Source organism: Alnus glutinosa, chromosome 2 (assembly GCF_958979055.1).
Source record: "Alnus glutinosa chromosome 2, dhAlnGlut1.1, whole genome shotgun sequence".
NCBI classification, from domain to species: domain Eukaryota; kingdom Viridiplantae; phylum Streptophyta; class Magnoliopsida; order Fagales; family Betulaceae; genus Alnus; species Alnus glutinosa.
The window spans coordinates 15,436,025-15,453,477 of NC_084887.1; the positions used below are offsets into that span (position 1 = coordinate 15,436,025).

General features: G+C 37.1%; 1 protein-coding gene across 2 annotated transcripts; it reads left to right on the forward strand.

The window, feature by feature from the left end:
• Positions 1–11,736: 11,736 nt before the first annotated feature.
• Positions 11,737–16,135, forward strand: LOC133861284 (probable serine/threonine-protein kinase PBL7). 2 transcript variants are annotated; one of them, XM_062297035.1, is made up of 7 exons: positions 11,737–11,986; positions 13,290–13,519; positions 13,762–13,897; positions 14,722–14,980; positions 15,146–15,278; positions 15,453–15,656; positions 15,908–16,135. In XM_062297035.1, exons 1-7 carry the CDS (start codon positions 11,827–11,829, stop codon positions 15,959–15,961), a joined length of 1,176 nt encoding a protein of 391 aa, XP_062153019.1. In that variant the 5' UTR covers positions 11,737–11,826; the 3' UTR covers positions 15,962–16,135. The 2 variants fall into 2 exon arrangements, with proteins under 2 accessions (XP_062153019.1, XP_062153018.1); XM_062297034.1 differs by having other exon boundaries at positions 11,738–11,986; positions 15,453–16,135.
• Positions 16,136–17,453: the final 1,318 nt, after the last annotated feature.

The window sequence follows — 17,453 nt, forward strand, 5'->3', positions numbered from 1 at the left end:
TCTTGAGGTATGGTTTGATGTACAGAGTTTTCAGCTTTATTTTAACTCCATGATATTTGACAATTATCAAAAAGGGTGTAAGAAAATAATGTTTTTCAAATCATACTATCTTTACCTGGGCATTTGGTTTTATATAGTACCATGATCTATTTATGGGCTCGACATACCGACTATAGTATGTATTCACAGCTACTACTCGCAAACTATTTTAAACACAATTACTACCGTAAAAGTTATTTAATTAAAAATACTACGTCATAAATCACGAAAGTATTAAACATACCTACTTCAAAGTGGCTCATGGGAATAGGTACGGGTATTTGCTCCTTATCTCTTGTTCTAACTCCCAAGAAGCTTCTTCTACTTCATGTTTCTGCCATAGAACTTTTACTAGTGGTATTGTCTTTGTCCTCAGTTGTTGTACTTTTCGATCCAAGATCTACACCGGCTTCTCTTCATATTTCAAATCCGCTTGAACTTGTAAGGGTTCAAAGTCTATAACGTGTAACAAGTCGTGCACGTATTTTCTTAGCGTGGAAACATGGAATATGTCATGTACACCGGCTAGGTTAAATGGTAATTCAACTCTATAGGCGACCGGACCTACGACCTCCGTCACTAAAAAGGGACCTACCTTGGACTTAGCTTTCCCTTTTTACCAAACCGCATGACTCCCTTCATTGGTGATACCTTTAGGAATACCTATAAGCAGTTGATGGACGGATAAAAAGGTTGCTAGGACGGCATCCTTCACGTTTGGCGCCACGTTCAGCTGGATCATTCCCTATTGCTTGGCGAGTTGATTAGGGGTAGGCGTTGAGTTCGTTGATGCACCCTGCGATTTCCTACTCAAAGCGTCTGCGACTACATTTGCTTTCCCTGGATGGTCTAGAATATAGCAGTCGTAGTCTTTTAACAATTCTAACCACCTACGCTGCCTCATATTCAATTCTTTTTGCGAGAAGATATATTTTAGACTTTGATGATCAGTATAAATTTCTACCTTCTCACGAAAAAGATAATGTCTCCAAATTTTTAAAGCAAAAACTACAGTAGCTAGTTCAAGGTCATGAGTAGGATAGTTTCTCTCGTGGTCCTTCAATTGTCTAGAGGCGTAAGCTATAACTTTATCTTGCTGCATGAGTACGCACCCTAGTCCTTTAAGAGAGGCATCACTAAAAGCTATGAATTTCTCAGACTCTCTTGGCAGTACAAGGATAGGTGCAGTTACTAACCTCTTTTTTTAGCTCTTGATAGCTTGCTTCGCACTTATCGTTCCATTGAAAATGAGCATTCTTCTTAGTGAGGGCGGTCAAAGGGCCGGAAAGATTGGAAAAACCTTCTACAAATTTTTGGTAGTAACCTGCCAATCCAAGAAAGGTGCGGATTTCATGGACGTTGGTTGGCCGCTCCCAGTTGACGACAGCCTCAACTTTGCTAGGATCAACTGCTATTCCATCTTTTGAGATAACGTGCCCTAAGAATGAAACTTTCTCCATCCAAAATTCGCACTTCTTGAGTTTAGCAAATAACTGCTTTTCCCTTAGAACATTTAGTACTGTTTTCAAATGCTCTCCGTGCTCTTGATGATTAGTTGAGTAAATTAAAATATCATTAATAAACACAACTGCGAACAAATCGAGGTACATATGGAAAACACGATTCATTAGATCCATAAATACCGATGGTGCGTTACTCACCCCAAAAGGCATGACACGGAATTCGTAATGACCATACCTCGTTCGAATCACCGTCTTTTGCACATCTTCTTCCTTTACATTAAGTTGATGGTATCCCGATCGAAGGTCGATTTTCGAGAATACTTTGGCTTCCTTCAATAGGTCGAACAAGTCGTCAATCCTTGGTAGAGGATATTTATTCTTTATGGTAACGCGATTTAGCTCCTGGTAGCCTATGCATAGTCGCATAGTCCCATCTTTCTTCTTGACAAACAGTACTGGTGCTCCCCACGGTGATACGCTTGGGCGTATGAATCCTCTGTCCAAAAGTTCTTGGAGTTGTTTCTTCAGCTCTTTCAACTCGGCGGGCACCATGCAATAAGGTGCTTTGTGAATGGGTTGAGTTCTCGGGGTCAAGTCAATGGTAAACTCAATCTCACGATCAGGTGGCAATCCTGTCACAACCTCGGCAAACACGTCTGGGTAATCACACGCCACTGGAATATTTTCCAATGTACACTCAGCTTCTGGTTTTGCAGTTACATAAGCTAAGAACGTTAATGTTCCTTGTCGTATATTCCTTGTAGCTTGTATTGCGGAAAGTAGCGGTGGAGTGGCTCGCGTACAAGATCCGTTGAATTTAAATCTTTCAACACCTGGCAATTGAAAAACGACTACCTTTTCTCTACAATTTATACTCGCATAAGACTTTGATAACCAGTCCATGCCTAGGATTACATCATATCCTAGAGATTTAAACACTGATAGATTGATGGGTAGGTTCCTTCCTTTTATATTGATTGGACAGTTCTCTACCATTTTATCGCATACGACTTTCTTTCCTACAGGGGTTTCAACCGTAAGACTTTGAACTAAAGGTCGTGTGCTAACATAACGTAATTTAATGTATGCTTCAGAAATGAATGAATGTGTAGCTCCTGAATAAAAAAGAGTACACGCAAGGATACCAAACAAAAAGATGGTACCTGTCACAACATCGTTAACACCTCGTTTTTCTTCTTCGTCTACCTCAACCGGAGTTAAGGTATACACCCTTGCTTGGGCGGGTCGTTTGGATGGGTATGTCACTTGCGACGCTGCTCACCTCTTCAGTTCGTAAGCGGCAGATGATTCGCGCATTCCTCGTTCGGTAATCAATGCTATATCGACTAGTTTGACAAAGTTCCTAATTTCATGACACATAACTCTCTCCTTAACACGAGGATTAAGGCCATTTTCAAAACGTTCCGCCTTCGATTCTTCGTCTGGGATTAGGTTGAGACCAAACCTCGCTAGTTCAATAAACCTAGAGGAATATTGCTCTACCGTCATGGTGCCTTGCACCAGATTCTGGAATTCGATGGCCCGTATCTGCCTTTGTGCCCTTGGAAAGAAACGCCCATTGAATTCTTCTACAAACTTATCCCATCGGATAGCAACCCCATATCCCAACTCTATTCCTAAGAGTCCTTTCTTAGACTTCTACCATCTTGCAGCTTCATCGGTTAACCTTAGTCCTGTATAATTAACCTTTTGCTCATCAATACAGCCAAGGGTCTCATGCAATAGCGCGATATCCGTAATCCAAGCTTCAGCAACTAACGGTCCCTGCATTCCATCAAATAGGCGAAATTACTGGCTAGCAAAATCGCGTAGAGAGCAACCTACCTGTTCCAATCGGCCAGCAAGCTGTGGAATTCTTGCCACTACTTCGGCAAACTGCCTAGTAGTTTCAGCCATAAATTGAGCTAAGGCCGGATGCACTCCATCATTAAATGGTGGAGGTGGAGGTGGGAATTCGTCATCACGGTTGCCATGAGGATGGTTTCCGTAGTTTTCGTTACGAATAGGGTAACGTCGAGGTGCCATAATTCTATACCATCGCATTAGATTAATCACCAAAATAATAATTAATTTAAATACTACACAATACATTTAATCACATAGATACATATTGATTAGCTTCAAAAGCTTATCATTCTCAAATTCTACAAAGAGATATTGCACACAAAAGTTTTTATTTTACTTAGGGTACATAGCATATTTAAACAAAACTGATGCTTCTACAGTTCTATAATTATTCATTTACTATTATTCCCGACTCAACACTACATTCTTCAAACGAAATCTTTTACGTGGTTTATGAAATCATTTACTAAAAGTAGCTCTTGGTTATGCTCTAGTTTCTAGGTAGGTCAATTCCGATGGTCACCGGAGCGAACTGCTCTGATACCATACTGTAACGCCCCAAATTTGAGCCTGCAAATTCGTAAGCAGAAACCTCCGGTTTCCACGTAACATTACTACATCAGAGATAAACTCTCGCAGCGGAATATATTTTTTTCTTTTAAAGACTTAGGAATTGATAGCATAACACATTTAAAGCTGACTGAAATATCTCGATACGTTTATTAAAAGTTACTTAGGTTTATCTTTACATCCTATATGCACACTAGGTGCATCAAAATTAGTGCCACAGGCGGCACAAAAGCATATAACATAAAACATGTCGAACATGACATTGTTATAAATATTTACTTGCCATAAAACAAAACACATATAAGCGCAACTAGTAATTTCTAAGCTAGCACATGATAGTTCGTTGATGGTTTCAAAAACAATCAAAACTGGCATATGGGTCCATGCCTTCATTCTCCAGATCTGCATCAGTAACTATGCAAATATGACGTCATCATATTTACATAGACAAACAAGTGAGTCATCCATCTTCATAACTAAGTTACCATCAGATTAATAACAGTTCATAAATAATATAAATGCAACAGTTGTATGAATATGCATCGTAGTAACAATTTAGTTTGTGTTTTATGATCATCTTACTTCAGACCTCTCGTTCTTAGGTATCCAAACATGTTCATGTCCTTTGCCTCACACTTAAAGTCTTACCTGTTTGCACTGGAATTCTACCGATCCCAGCATTAGTTATATATTAGAACTTCGGACACCCCTGGGTCACTATGAACCCCCTGGATCCACTGACTAGCCTTCCTTCCACTTGCGACTACATCAACTTGTTGATGGCTATCTCATCAGCCGTAATATTAATTGGACACAACATGCAATGCATGAACAACCACATGCAATAAACACACACCACACAGTCCTAATGAAACATAGAATCATTCCTTAGTAAGTACATCCATACTTACTCTCCTTGGTGTAGTTTCTTAGCTCCTTTTCTATAACAATTATACAAAGAAGATGATATATACATCAGTCATTTTTCCAATATTAAAAATGTGTATATTTTTACATCACTTTACTCATCGTTTTTAGTTATCAATTAAAAGGTAATTACTTCAACATGAATCCTACAATGATTCATTGAGAAAATATTACAACGTTTCATGTTTAAGCACCGAAACACAGCATAATGCTATTGGTAACATAACACTTAAAAATGAATCCTAACAGGATAATATTTTTAGGTAAAGGGATAGGGAAATTAGCGGCATAGCCACTTTGTAGGAATACAATAAATGATAAAATAAATATACGAAGGAATAGGGAAATTAGCGGCATAGCCACTTTGTAGGAATACAATAAATTATAAAATAAATATGCAAAAGGATAGAGAAATTAGCGGCATAACCACTTTGTAGGAATACAATAAATGATAAAATAAATATACGAAGAAATAGGGAAACTAGCGGCATAGCCACTTTGTAGGAATACAATAAATTATAAAATAAATACAGGGGATTAAACCACTCCATAGTAAAGCAATAAATGATAAAATAAATACGGGGAATTAAACCACTCCATAGTAACGCAATAAATGATAAAATAAATACGGGGGTTTAAACCACTCCGTAGTAACGCAATAAATGATAAAATAAATACGGGGGATTAAACCACTCCGTAGCAACGCAATAAATGATAAAATAAATACGGAGGTTGTTAAACCAACTCCGTAGTAATAAATACAAATGAAATGAAATAGTAAGGAAGAGTTGTCAAGATTTACTCACCAATTTGATTTGGAGAGAAAAATGACTTCAAGAACACCAAAGTAGTCGTGTGGTAGAAGGAGAGAAAAAGGGAGAGAAAACCAAAGCAAAAGCTTTCTTGAACGTTGTCTAGGATTTGTGTGGAAAAACAAAGAGCCTTGCATGCTTATTTATAGGAGGAAAGCAGGGGTATTTAGGTCCAAAATGTAATAAAAGAATTAGCTTGTTAGATAATGTCTTGCAAATTTGGATTTTAGAATTTTCGTCCAACTAGAGGGCAGCCTACTCCGAGAATTATTTCGATGGTCAAACCTACTCCGATTGACGTGAAATTTTGAGGGTAGATAGAGGACTTCATGATAAACATTTTCTCTTTTTGGTTCATCCCATTTCGAGTTCGTTTTGACTTAGTTCTAATCAAGTCAAAGTTTCTGTCTATAAAGCCAAAATATCTTTTATCCATTTTCTGTGTTCACACTTACTTTATTGATTTTTCTTTCTTGTCATGATTACTCTTGAGATATCCTATCCTTTCATCATTACTCTGATTTTTTTATACATAAATGTTTCTAGAAGCGTGGAGATATTTTTCTTGACAGTTTTTCATTTAATATCGACAGTTGGGTTATTTAGGCTCGGGTCAAAAAGTCAACTGGTGGACTTTTTACTAATTTTTGCCACATGATAGATCTTTCTTTTGTAAGCACAATGGTTTTTGAATTATCTAAATCTGAGTCTGTTTGACCTGTTTTCGGTTTAATCAAAGTTTAAAGCTTAAATGTTACTATTAGGTTTTTAAGGGTTTTTAGGTTTTGATCTTTTAATTTTTTTCAAAACAACTTTAGGTTTGCTTATAAAAACATTTGGATATTGTCTCCTCAACAATATCAAAGATTTATTAAGAGCTTGAAATTACTGGGCATTACAATTACTGTATTGTATCTAGCTATGTCTTCTGAATAGTGGAATTCCTGGGTTTGGCTGCCTCGGAGTGGTTTTTCTCTTAACTGAGTTTCCACTTCATCAACAAAAATCTGTGTGTCAATTTACTTTCCGCTGTGTTTTAATTTTTGTTGACACTTATGCACACACTTTATTTTTAGAAGTCATTTCAATTTTTCAGAATCCTTTACCTTAGGGTCAACCCTTAAGATAGACTTCAATAATCTCACAATATAGCTCTCTAAGCACTAACGGAATTCAATACCGAATTCTTGCTATTCTCAAGCCTAGGTTCCTCTATTTATAGGAAGAGTGTTCAAATGAGCGTCTGGCTTGACATAACCTAGTCGCCGTCCTGACGGTAGTCATAGGGCGTCCGGACGGACAACTGTGCGATTGGCTTTCCAAAAATTTCGCTAAAATTCTTTCCTGTTTTGAGCAGCGTCCGGACGGTCGCACTTCCGCTGCAAGTAATTTCCATACCAAGGCTTCTCGCATCCGGACCAAGGGAATGGTCGTCCAGACGTTTGATCTGATGCACGCAATTTCCATATTTGATGCTCGAGCGTCCGAACCATGCTGACTGGCGTCCGGACATCTGGATTTTGAATGCGATACTTGCCTTATGGATGAGCGCGTCCGGACGGGAATCCACATCGTCCAGACGGTTGCAGCGATCTTCCCATAACTATGTTTTGGAAGGAAATCCTAAAGCTTGTCGAACACTGAGAGTCGTCCAGAAGTGCTGCTAAAACGTCTGGACGGATGCAAGCTGAAGCAGGTCGAAGCTTCTCGACACAGAGGAAGGTCCGGACGGAAAGTTCTCGTCGTCCGGACGGATGATGCTTTGGACAGTTGGGCGTCCGGACAGTATTACACGTTGTCCAGATGGCTGGCAGGGAATCGAATTTTCTGACTTGTAAATTGTGCAGAACTTCTGGAAGCACTTTGAATAGCGGAATCCCTGTTAAAAAAAAAAAAAATCATTACAAAGAAGTGATTTTGTCCAATAGAATGTGCTCAATTACAAATTAACACAGGTGAACATCAAACTATGTAGCTGTGAATATATATACGCGTTCCAATATCCCGCTTAGAAGCACCTACATATAAGCCCATATACAACATACTATTTTACATACATACTATATGGCTCAGCTATACTTGTATATAAGCTTTCCAACCTTTGAAAAATACTAGCGTACGAGTATGTCTAAGTAGAAAAACAAGTGGCATCATACCTAGCTATACAGAGAAACAAACATTTCCAAACCTATGGGAAATACAAATATCTAAGCACAATTAAGCTTAATGCCTTTAAAGCATCATATGCACTTTAGTCGTAACCATATACATATGATCTGTCACATTCAAACTCATAGGCATATCGATACGTCTAGCATGAAAACTTACTTAAAACATCATGTAAAACTATGCCATGCATACTTTCATGTACATCATTCTTTCACATTCTTTCTTTCTTATCACTCTGGGACTTGTTCCGATGGCTTCTAGGATATCCTTTCGTATACATACTTAACATCATGAGGGACTTGTCCCTAGGTAGTGAGAGCTCACAACTCACTCCTTTTGAGGACTTGTCCTCCATAACATTATCATTACATTAACAGCATCGAGGGCTTGCCCCGATGGACTTGTCCATTAGTGTGATGCTGGGGACTCATCCCAATACTTTAATCTCTTATGCACTTTCTCATTCATATCCATGCTCATGCTTCATGTTATAAAATCATCTTACTTTTGCTTTCATGTTCATGCTTTCAACACATATCTCTTTCATAATTCATAAACATCACATGAAATCATTTACTCATCATCAATAACATAAATCATATCTCATTCTCATCTTACTTTAAAATTCATCAAAACATACTTCAATCCATACTTTCATACTCATATCTTAAAACACATAAAACATCATCATCATACCTCAACATATTTGAAAGTATTGAAGAACACTCGAACACATATTATCATAAAATATTGTCGACTCGAATTAAACAAACATATCATTTAGAGCTACTATAAAATACGTAAAACATAGTATCTTTCTCAGTGAGTAGAATACTCACTTTGGTTGCTCGGTATTTAAGCTTAGCGACGGATTCTTAACCAACGCCTTGCAATGTATCTCTGTATCAACACATTGCATGACATATTAGTATTTTTAACTTTAACTCTAAAATAGCTCTTGAATTGCTCAAGGGCTATATCCATGGAAAACCCATAGAATTATTGGGGTTCCATTTGATGACCCATTAACAAATAATACCAACCCATAAGATTATATTAGGGTTAGATACTTAAACCACAACTTAAACTATTTTAAACAAAACTAGGGTTTAGGGATTTACCTTGATTTCTCACCAAGCTAAAACCCACTGCTTGGAAGTTGCTAGAATACTTCAAGAACACCAAATACGTAAAGAGATTTGAGATAGTAGGATCCATCCTTCAAAAATCAACCCAAAATCTAGGGAGACATGGATTTTCGGATTTATCTCAAATCGAACGATGAAAACATAGATCTTGCTTCGAGGATCACATTTTCGGGGTCTGATTTGAGATTAGAGGCTTGAGTCTACCGAGATCTAGGATTTTATGACAAAACCCTAAGAGAGAGAGTGAGAATGGTGTGAGAGAGAGAGAGAGAGAGAGAGAGAGAGATATCTGGAGGAAAATGAGTTAAGAAGCTCACTCAACACATTTTAATCAAGGCCTGTCTAGACGCATAAATGCCCTATCTGGGCACGCGTATGATGATTCGCAGCTTCGGATACATTGTAAGGCCTGTCCGGACACAACCTTGTCTCGTCCGGACACTCGTGAGGGTCGGGGCTTACTGGAAGTCCTGTCCAAACACGAGTCCAGCCCATCCGGACACAAGTTTTGGCCTATCCGGACGCGATTCACAAAAAGTCACTACCGACTTTCTGATCAACCCGTCCGGACACCAAAATGGGTCTGTCCAGACACACTTCACAGAAATTCATTCTAAGTGTTTTCTAAGTGTTTTTCTCCCTAATTTCTTACTTAATTAGTCTTATTAACATTTTTAACTCTTAATTAATTTCTTGGACATTACACTGGAAGAAAAAGATCTAGCAGGAGAAGATAACCTATCTGTGGATGAGCGGGAAGGAATCAAGATATCTGACCTATTAGCTTTAGGAGGACTTGCTTTCAGAATAGGACCATATTTATCGGAATTTGGAGGCCTTGGTTCAACTGGACAAGAAAATGAAAGATAACCTAATCTTCAACAATATAACAATAATCTAAGAGCCTTTCATATTTATATTGAATCCAAGTTGGATCCTTAGGAGGCCGACGATGGGTAAAGCCAGGAACTAAAGGATCATGAAGTTTAACTTGGACTCTCAACCTCAGATAACTCTTCTTGCAGGGCTGACCAAGATCCACATCATCAACTTCCAACAAAACACCCAAGCTCTTACTAGTACTCAAGGCATTGATCTCAAACATCATATCCAGAGGAAGACCATGAACTTGCACCCAAAAAGCAAAAATAGAGAAATCTAAATCTTCAAAGGTGGAAGCACTATCCCAATATTTCAGGAAAATAGGAGTACCATTAATATTCCAAGGAGAATTATCAAGCACCCTAGAAAGATTTTGCATAACTTCAAAAGTGAACACCATCTTATTATGCTCTTTATTTTAAGAAGATAAAAACTCGAGGAATGACCAAGCTAGTAGGATATTCTTCTTGATAGCTGCTTTAGAGATAGGTTTAAGAGAAATAAGTTTACCAACGAGGTTAAGAGAAGGGGGAGAGGGAGAACTAAGAGACGATGATTCCAAAACAAGGGATTTATTAGCCCAACTCAAAGAATTGGTTTGATGTATCAGATTTTCAATCTCATGATTAAGTTGCTCCATCAAGAGAAAAAAAAAACGAGAGGGAAGGGAAGAAGGGCATAGAAAGAAGAGAAAAAAAAGCAGAAAACTCTAGAGAGAGAGTAGTGAGAGCTCAACACAAAGAGCGGTTTTTCCAATAAAGTTCAATTGTTCTTTGTTTGATTTGAAAGGGAAATAATTGTTGCACTACAAGAGTGCACAACAAGTGAACTCCTCCCCTCACACTGGGCCCCACCCTCATATGTTGTGCACCTGTTATAACAATAATATTTCCCGATTTGAAATACTTGGGTTAGGATCAGAGTCTTCTTCATGTGCAAGGTAGTGCTTGCTTTGGTTAGTAATGAAAATCCGTTGGTCATCCCGTGTTTGTCAGGAGAGCGTTTAGGCTGTGTCCCGGAAGAATTCCATAGTTCAACCAAGTCTCTAGGATCTACGAAGATTAATAGTTTGATAATGAAAAGCAATGGATTCACTTCATAGGAACACATCTTCTAAAAGTACAAAAAAATTTATTTATTTTTTCATTAACCTAATTATAGGGTCTAATCATCCAACTGAGTATTATAAGTTCAAGTTTAATTTATTTAATTTGTTTCGAGTATGAGTTCAGCTTGAACTTATCACTTAACAGTCTAACTCAATTATATATTGAAATTTATTTCAGAGCTGTTTGTCATCACTATTTATGCCTTTTTGTAAATTCATACTAATTGTTAGTCACTTAAAATATTTTTAAGATTATATCATTTGAGTAAATAAAATAAAATAATTTTTAATTACTTATAAAAATTAAATCAACTAACCTTGCATTTAAAAAAATCATCTATATAATCATTTAATTAGACTATTCATATTATAATTTATGACCTTATCTACAGTCTAAAATAATCTAATATTAAATCTATTTAAATATAGAAACACACATATATATCAATATCGAAACTCGTAATCAGGAACATTTAAATTATCTTTAAATTTATATTCAAATAAACCAAACTCAAGTCTAATAGGGCAGGAAATTAGGAAAGTAAAATAAAAATGTAAATATAACTACAAAAGCGCAAGAAAAATACACCAGGTGGTGTACTACTGTACTCCACTGCAAAATCCCAAATCCCAGTCCCCACTATGACTATTCTCCGCGCCAGAAAACGAGGCAAAAACAAAAAAAATAAATAAAAAAATAAAATAATAAAGAAAGAGACAGACATTTCTTAAATCCTCAGCTTCAAAAATCTGCCTCTCTCTCTCTCTCTCTCTCTGAGCCATTTGTTTAGGGTTTAGTGTTGTTGTTATGGTGTAACAGAGACACTGGGAGACATTGAGAAATGGAGGTAGATCGGGAAGAGTACAGCAGAAGGAAAGAGCGCATAGCGCTGGTGGTGATAGTGGTAGTGGCCTCGGTGGCCGTGGCCTCCTTGCTCGTGGCCTTCAGCTACTACTGCTACATTCGCAACAAGGTCTCTAAGCGCCTCAAGGACCTCCAAAGTGAGCCACATTCTCACTTTTATTCCCTACCCATTTTCGCATTTGCCTTCCTCTATTATTTACCAGCTGATGAGCACAACAAAATACTTGTTCTTGTGGAAATTGTTCTATCATTTTCTCAGTATCCAAACACAATGTCGTTTTTTTTTTTTTTTTTTTTTTTTTTTTTTTTTTTTTTTAATTCCAGGATGTTTCAGTTCTTTTGCTGCTTCCCATTTTCATTTTTCTTTACCCTCCGTTTGGTTGCGGAGAACATGTGCCCCAAGATTTGGAGAAATTAGTGTAGAATTTTTTATTTTTTAAATAGAAAAAAAGTGTTAGCCTTTTGAAATTTTGTTTTCTGAGAAAATTGTGGGAAATTAATGTTTTAATTTTCTGTCTCAATTAATTGTGATACACCGGGATTTTACCTCTCTGGGCTTACATACAGCTGATGGGAATATGGGGGCAACCCCTCCCCTAGGTCGCAAATTCGGTTAGGGAGGACAAAAATTTCCAGGATGTACTTAACGCACACAGGCAAGGTCACAGGAATGGGGGTAATCTCACCCTCCGAGTCACCCTGAAGAGGTAAAGTTGGGTTCCCTTCATTGATCAATCTTGGGCATGACAACACCACTGCCATATCCCACGTGTGCCAGGGCCCTGCACTCGCACTTAACACCGAGAATTCAAGGAGACACTTGTCTCCACTATCTGCTGCAAGGTCCCAGGACAAAGAATACCCCCTGCAAGGACTTGAAATTCTAAAAAACAACTTGATCTAATTACGTTGAGTTGCCTTGAAATTCTCTGGAGGGACTTATCCACATAGCTTCCCACTAGGCATGTAACAGGTTTCCAAAAACTGAACTCTTAGTCCTAAACCAAACCAAGTAGTTTTTCTTTGTGCGAAAACAACAAAATCAGCAATCCCTGTGATGAACACAAACAAAGTTAATGAAAAAGAGAGAAAGAACAATAGACAAGATCAATCACACAAGATGTGGCGATATAAATGGTTTGATAAGATTGTCTACACCTATGGGCGATGATGATAGTAGTTTATTGATGAGGAGGTATAAAGAATATCACTCCAATGTACATTCATTCGCTTGGGGGGTCTGCCACTCCATAAGGTCCGGAGCATTCACCAACAAATATAATAGAAGTTAGGGTCATAAACATCATTTCTCTAGTCTGAAATGATTACTAATCCGAGTTCAATCATTTAATTTCTAATTGTTTTTCCCTTTGTAGTTCTTATCAGCAAATTGATGGTGGGTTACTTGATAACTTGTGGTTGATTTGATTCTCCTTGAAGGGGCTGATCATGAGGACAATGTTAATCTGCAACTTGTGGCTGAGAATGGACTTCAGGTGTTCACTTTCAAGCAGCTACATTCAGCAACCAGTGGTTTCAGCAAGTCAAATGTGGTTGGGCATGGTGGTTTCGGGTTGGTGTACCGAGGGGTGCTCAGTGATGGGAGGAAAGTTGCTATTAAGTTGATGGATCAGGCGGGAAAGCAAGGAGAAGAGGAATTTAAAGTAGAGGTTTGATCCTGTTATACATTTTGCTCTCTTTGGCTTTGTTTGGTTCCTGAAGTAACAAAGGGAAGAGGAGGCTGGATGTCAAAGATTTAAGTTTTTCTATTTTTTTCATTTAAATTTTGGTTTTTATTCCTTTGAATTCTCAGTAACCAATGGCAATGGGAGCACGACGAGTTCTTTTGGCTTTTCAATCTGGGGTTTGCATTGAATTGGTTATTATCTTTTATGATTCTGTTCTACCGTAGGTGGAATTGCTAGGTCGGCTGCGTTCTCCTTATTTGTTGGCATTGCTTGGGTATTGCTCAGATAATAATCACAAATTGCTGGTGTACGAGTTCATGGTAAATGGTGGTCTGCAGGAACATTTGTATCCTGCCAGCAGTAAGTACTAATTTCTTTTAACATCTTGATAGTTTCAACATTTACAGAATGGATGGTGAAGCCTTATTCCTGGGTTGAGGCATCCAAAAATGGAAAGAGGATGCCAACCCTCTGTAATTCACATCACATGGTAGGAATTTCATTAGCACCTTTACACTTGAGATCTCAGGAACTTAACATTATAAGAGGCATGTCACTTGAAGACATATAAGTTGCATTATTCTTTTTATTATTATTATTATTATATAAGTTGCTTGCATTATTCAAGAAGACATAGTATTGATATTTAAAAGAGAAAAAAAAAACAAAGAAAAAAACAAAGAAATGAAAGTGGAATGGCCTATTTATATTGTTGGTGGGTCTTGAGTCTCGACATTTTAAATTCCTCAACTCCTCAGGCAAGACTTCTGCTCTTTCGACTAGCTAATTAGTTCTCTTGAATTGTATGACATGGCATTGTTGGTAATCATGTGTGTGTACACGTTTGATCAGGATGCAAGTTGTTAAACCAGAACATGGAAGCATGGCTCTTTGCATCTGTCTGTTTGTCATGCACAATATGCTGTGATATTGTTACTGCTACTCGAGAGGTTCTTTACTGTTCTTTTAGATAGTATATGACAAACTTGTTTGATCAATTATTGGAGGTTTGATATATAGATGCAGAATTTTTGATGAATGATATTATTACGTTATACTTGGCATTGCCTCCGCTGTGCATACTTGTGGTTCTTCTGGTCATTGTGACATTTATTCGTTTAATGCTAGAGTGTGGTAATCTTGTGGTTTTGCTCTTGGATTTGAATCGTGAAATAAATGTGCAGGTACTAAGGTGCTCTCCATAAAATTGGACTGGGAAACTCGATTGAAAATAGCTCTTGAATCTGCACAGGGTTTAGAATATCTACATGAACATGTCAGTCCCCCAGTAATTCACAGAGATTTTAAGAGCAGCAACATCCTATTAGACAAAAATTTTCATGCCAAAGTTTCTGATTTTGGATTGGCCAAGCTTGGATCTGAAAAAGCTGGTGGACATGTTTCAACCAGAGTGTTGGGCACCCAAGGATATGTTGCCCCTGAGTAAGAACCAGTAATCTCCTACATGCAATGATCATAAACACTTGAAATTTTATGTTCATACTGTTCTTATTTCTATGTAATTTCCCTTCTACTTTCAAATGTTGACATCATGTAAAAAGTGTAATGTATTTGAAGTTTTAAATATAGGTTTCATTTGTTATGCAGGTATGCCTTAACAGGGCATCTGACAACAAAATCAGATGTGTATAGTTATGGGGTTGTCCTTTTGGAGTTGCTCACAGGCAAAGTTCCAGTTGATATGAAGAGACCTCCTGGGGAAGGTGTACTTGTATCTTGGGTGGGTTTCTAGCTTATCCTCTTCACTTAATTCTGTATTCCATAACAGAATTTGAAGTTGAGATGATTAGCCATCTCTCCCTTGATTTTTTTCTTTTCTCTTCATTATTCTTTGTTATTATTATTAAAAAATTTCCCCAATTTACAAGTATCCCTGTATCTTATTTTTGCAAAGGCTTTGCCCCGGCTGACGGACAGAGACAAGGTTGTAGAGATTATGGATCCTGCTCTGGAGGGTCAGTACTCAATGAAGGAGGTTATTCAGGTAGCTGCAATTGCTGCAATGTGTGTGCAACCAGAGGCAGATTACAGACCACTGATGGCAGATGTTGTGCAGTCACTGGTTCCTCTGATGAAGATTCACAGGTCAACATCAAAGGTCGGCAGCTGCTCTAGTTTCCATGTTAAGTCGCCCACACCCACAGCACATGATTTTAGTAAAGCAAGTTTATGAAACTAAGTAAAAGCCTAATATAAACAAATCCTCCATGTGCTTTCCAAGCTGACTTAGAATTTACAAGCCCATTTACAAATAAAACTAAGTTGGTGGTTTGTTGTAATGTTAGCTGTAGTACTTGTATTGAGAAATTAGATGATGGAGTCAACCCGCTTTGGACTCGATTTTGGCAGGCTAGTTGTGGAATGCAAAGGCTACCCACATACATTGTTACAAACTTACAATGATGATGATGATGATGATGATGGTGATGATGGTAATGGTGGAGGTACTCTATGCTCATGTCTCATCTATTCATATTGTTTTACATTCGGACCATATCCAGGACAATAGAACAGAGCGTTGTAATTTTGACCACCATTTCCTTGAATTGAGAGCCAGTAAGTATCATTTTTTGTCCATGGGTTATGAAATAATCTACAATATTTTGGGAAACTAGTAAGAGAAAGCTTGAGGGTGGTTTTTATTTATTTATTTTTATGAGAGAATAAAAAATGTGATAAACCTAAAAGCCTTTATCATTTATTTGTCAAACAATGATAATGCTTTGTACACCGAGGGTAACCAATTTAATTTGCTTGCATATTTAAAATACATTTTTCACTCATCTTAGAATATTAATGAGGTATAATATAGGAATTCTCTTGTATAATTTTCCTTTTCTCGAAAGAAATTTGAAAAGTGAGATACATATGTATATATATATATATATATTTTCTTATTGTTTTCATCTTTTGTGCATTTGGAAAGGAACCAAATTATAAGCACTCATTTTCTTGTTGGAACGCAACCTCACACACTCAACCTACATCTTTGAACCTTTCAAAAAAAAAAAAAAAAAAACCTACATCTTTGAAATACAAAAACTATTAATGAGAGAACAAAACAACGTATTGCCGTTCTTTCAACTCTCGGAATGTTTTTAAGGATTTGCCCCCTCTCACCTCCCTTGGGTCCAAAAGTATTCTAAAATGTAAAGACAATTTGAAGATTCTACGAGTTTTAGATAAAACAAAAAGTACTAAAGATTTTACAAATTTTACAAATTTTGAAAAGAAACCTTCGTCCATTAGATTCGCATTTTTTTTTTTTAATTTCAAAATTAAAGATAAAGACTAAGAATTTGAGAAAAAAAAAAATGCAATTGGCACAGCCTATTAAAGCCAATGGGTCATGTCCCTGTTCTTCATTGGTTTGGTCTTTAGTCTAATTTGTTTGGACAAATCTTTGGCTTTGTTTAAAGTTGATAGGGCTGGGACATTTTTAGTTTTTTTGAAATTGAAAAAATACCAATTTCCTCCATCTAGTGATAGGCACGGCTGTATCATATTTGGATTTTTGTTCGGGTATTCAACCCCTCTATTTTTATTACTTGTAACCTGCTTCTTATAAAAGAAAGTGGTGTTTAAAAAAAAAAAAAAAAAAAAAAAAAAAAAACCCAATGGGTCATCAGGTCAAATAGCACAGACAGCTAAGCTAAGCTCACGGTTTTTGACTCTCATCAATGTCCACCTCTCGTTCTCCCTTTAGCATTTGAATTATATTACAATTGTACGTTTAACTTAAAAAGAATAAATTTGATACAAAAAGATTTATCACTATTCTTAAAGTCACATCATAATTATTTAGTGGTTCAAGCGGTGTATGTATTGAACCACCGAAATCAGTATTTAAAAAAAAAAAAGAGTAAAGAAAAAGAAAGAACCACAGCAGTCAGCA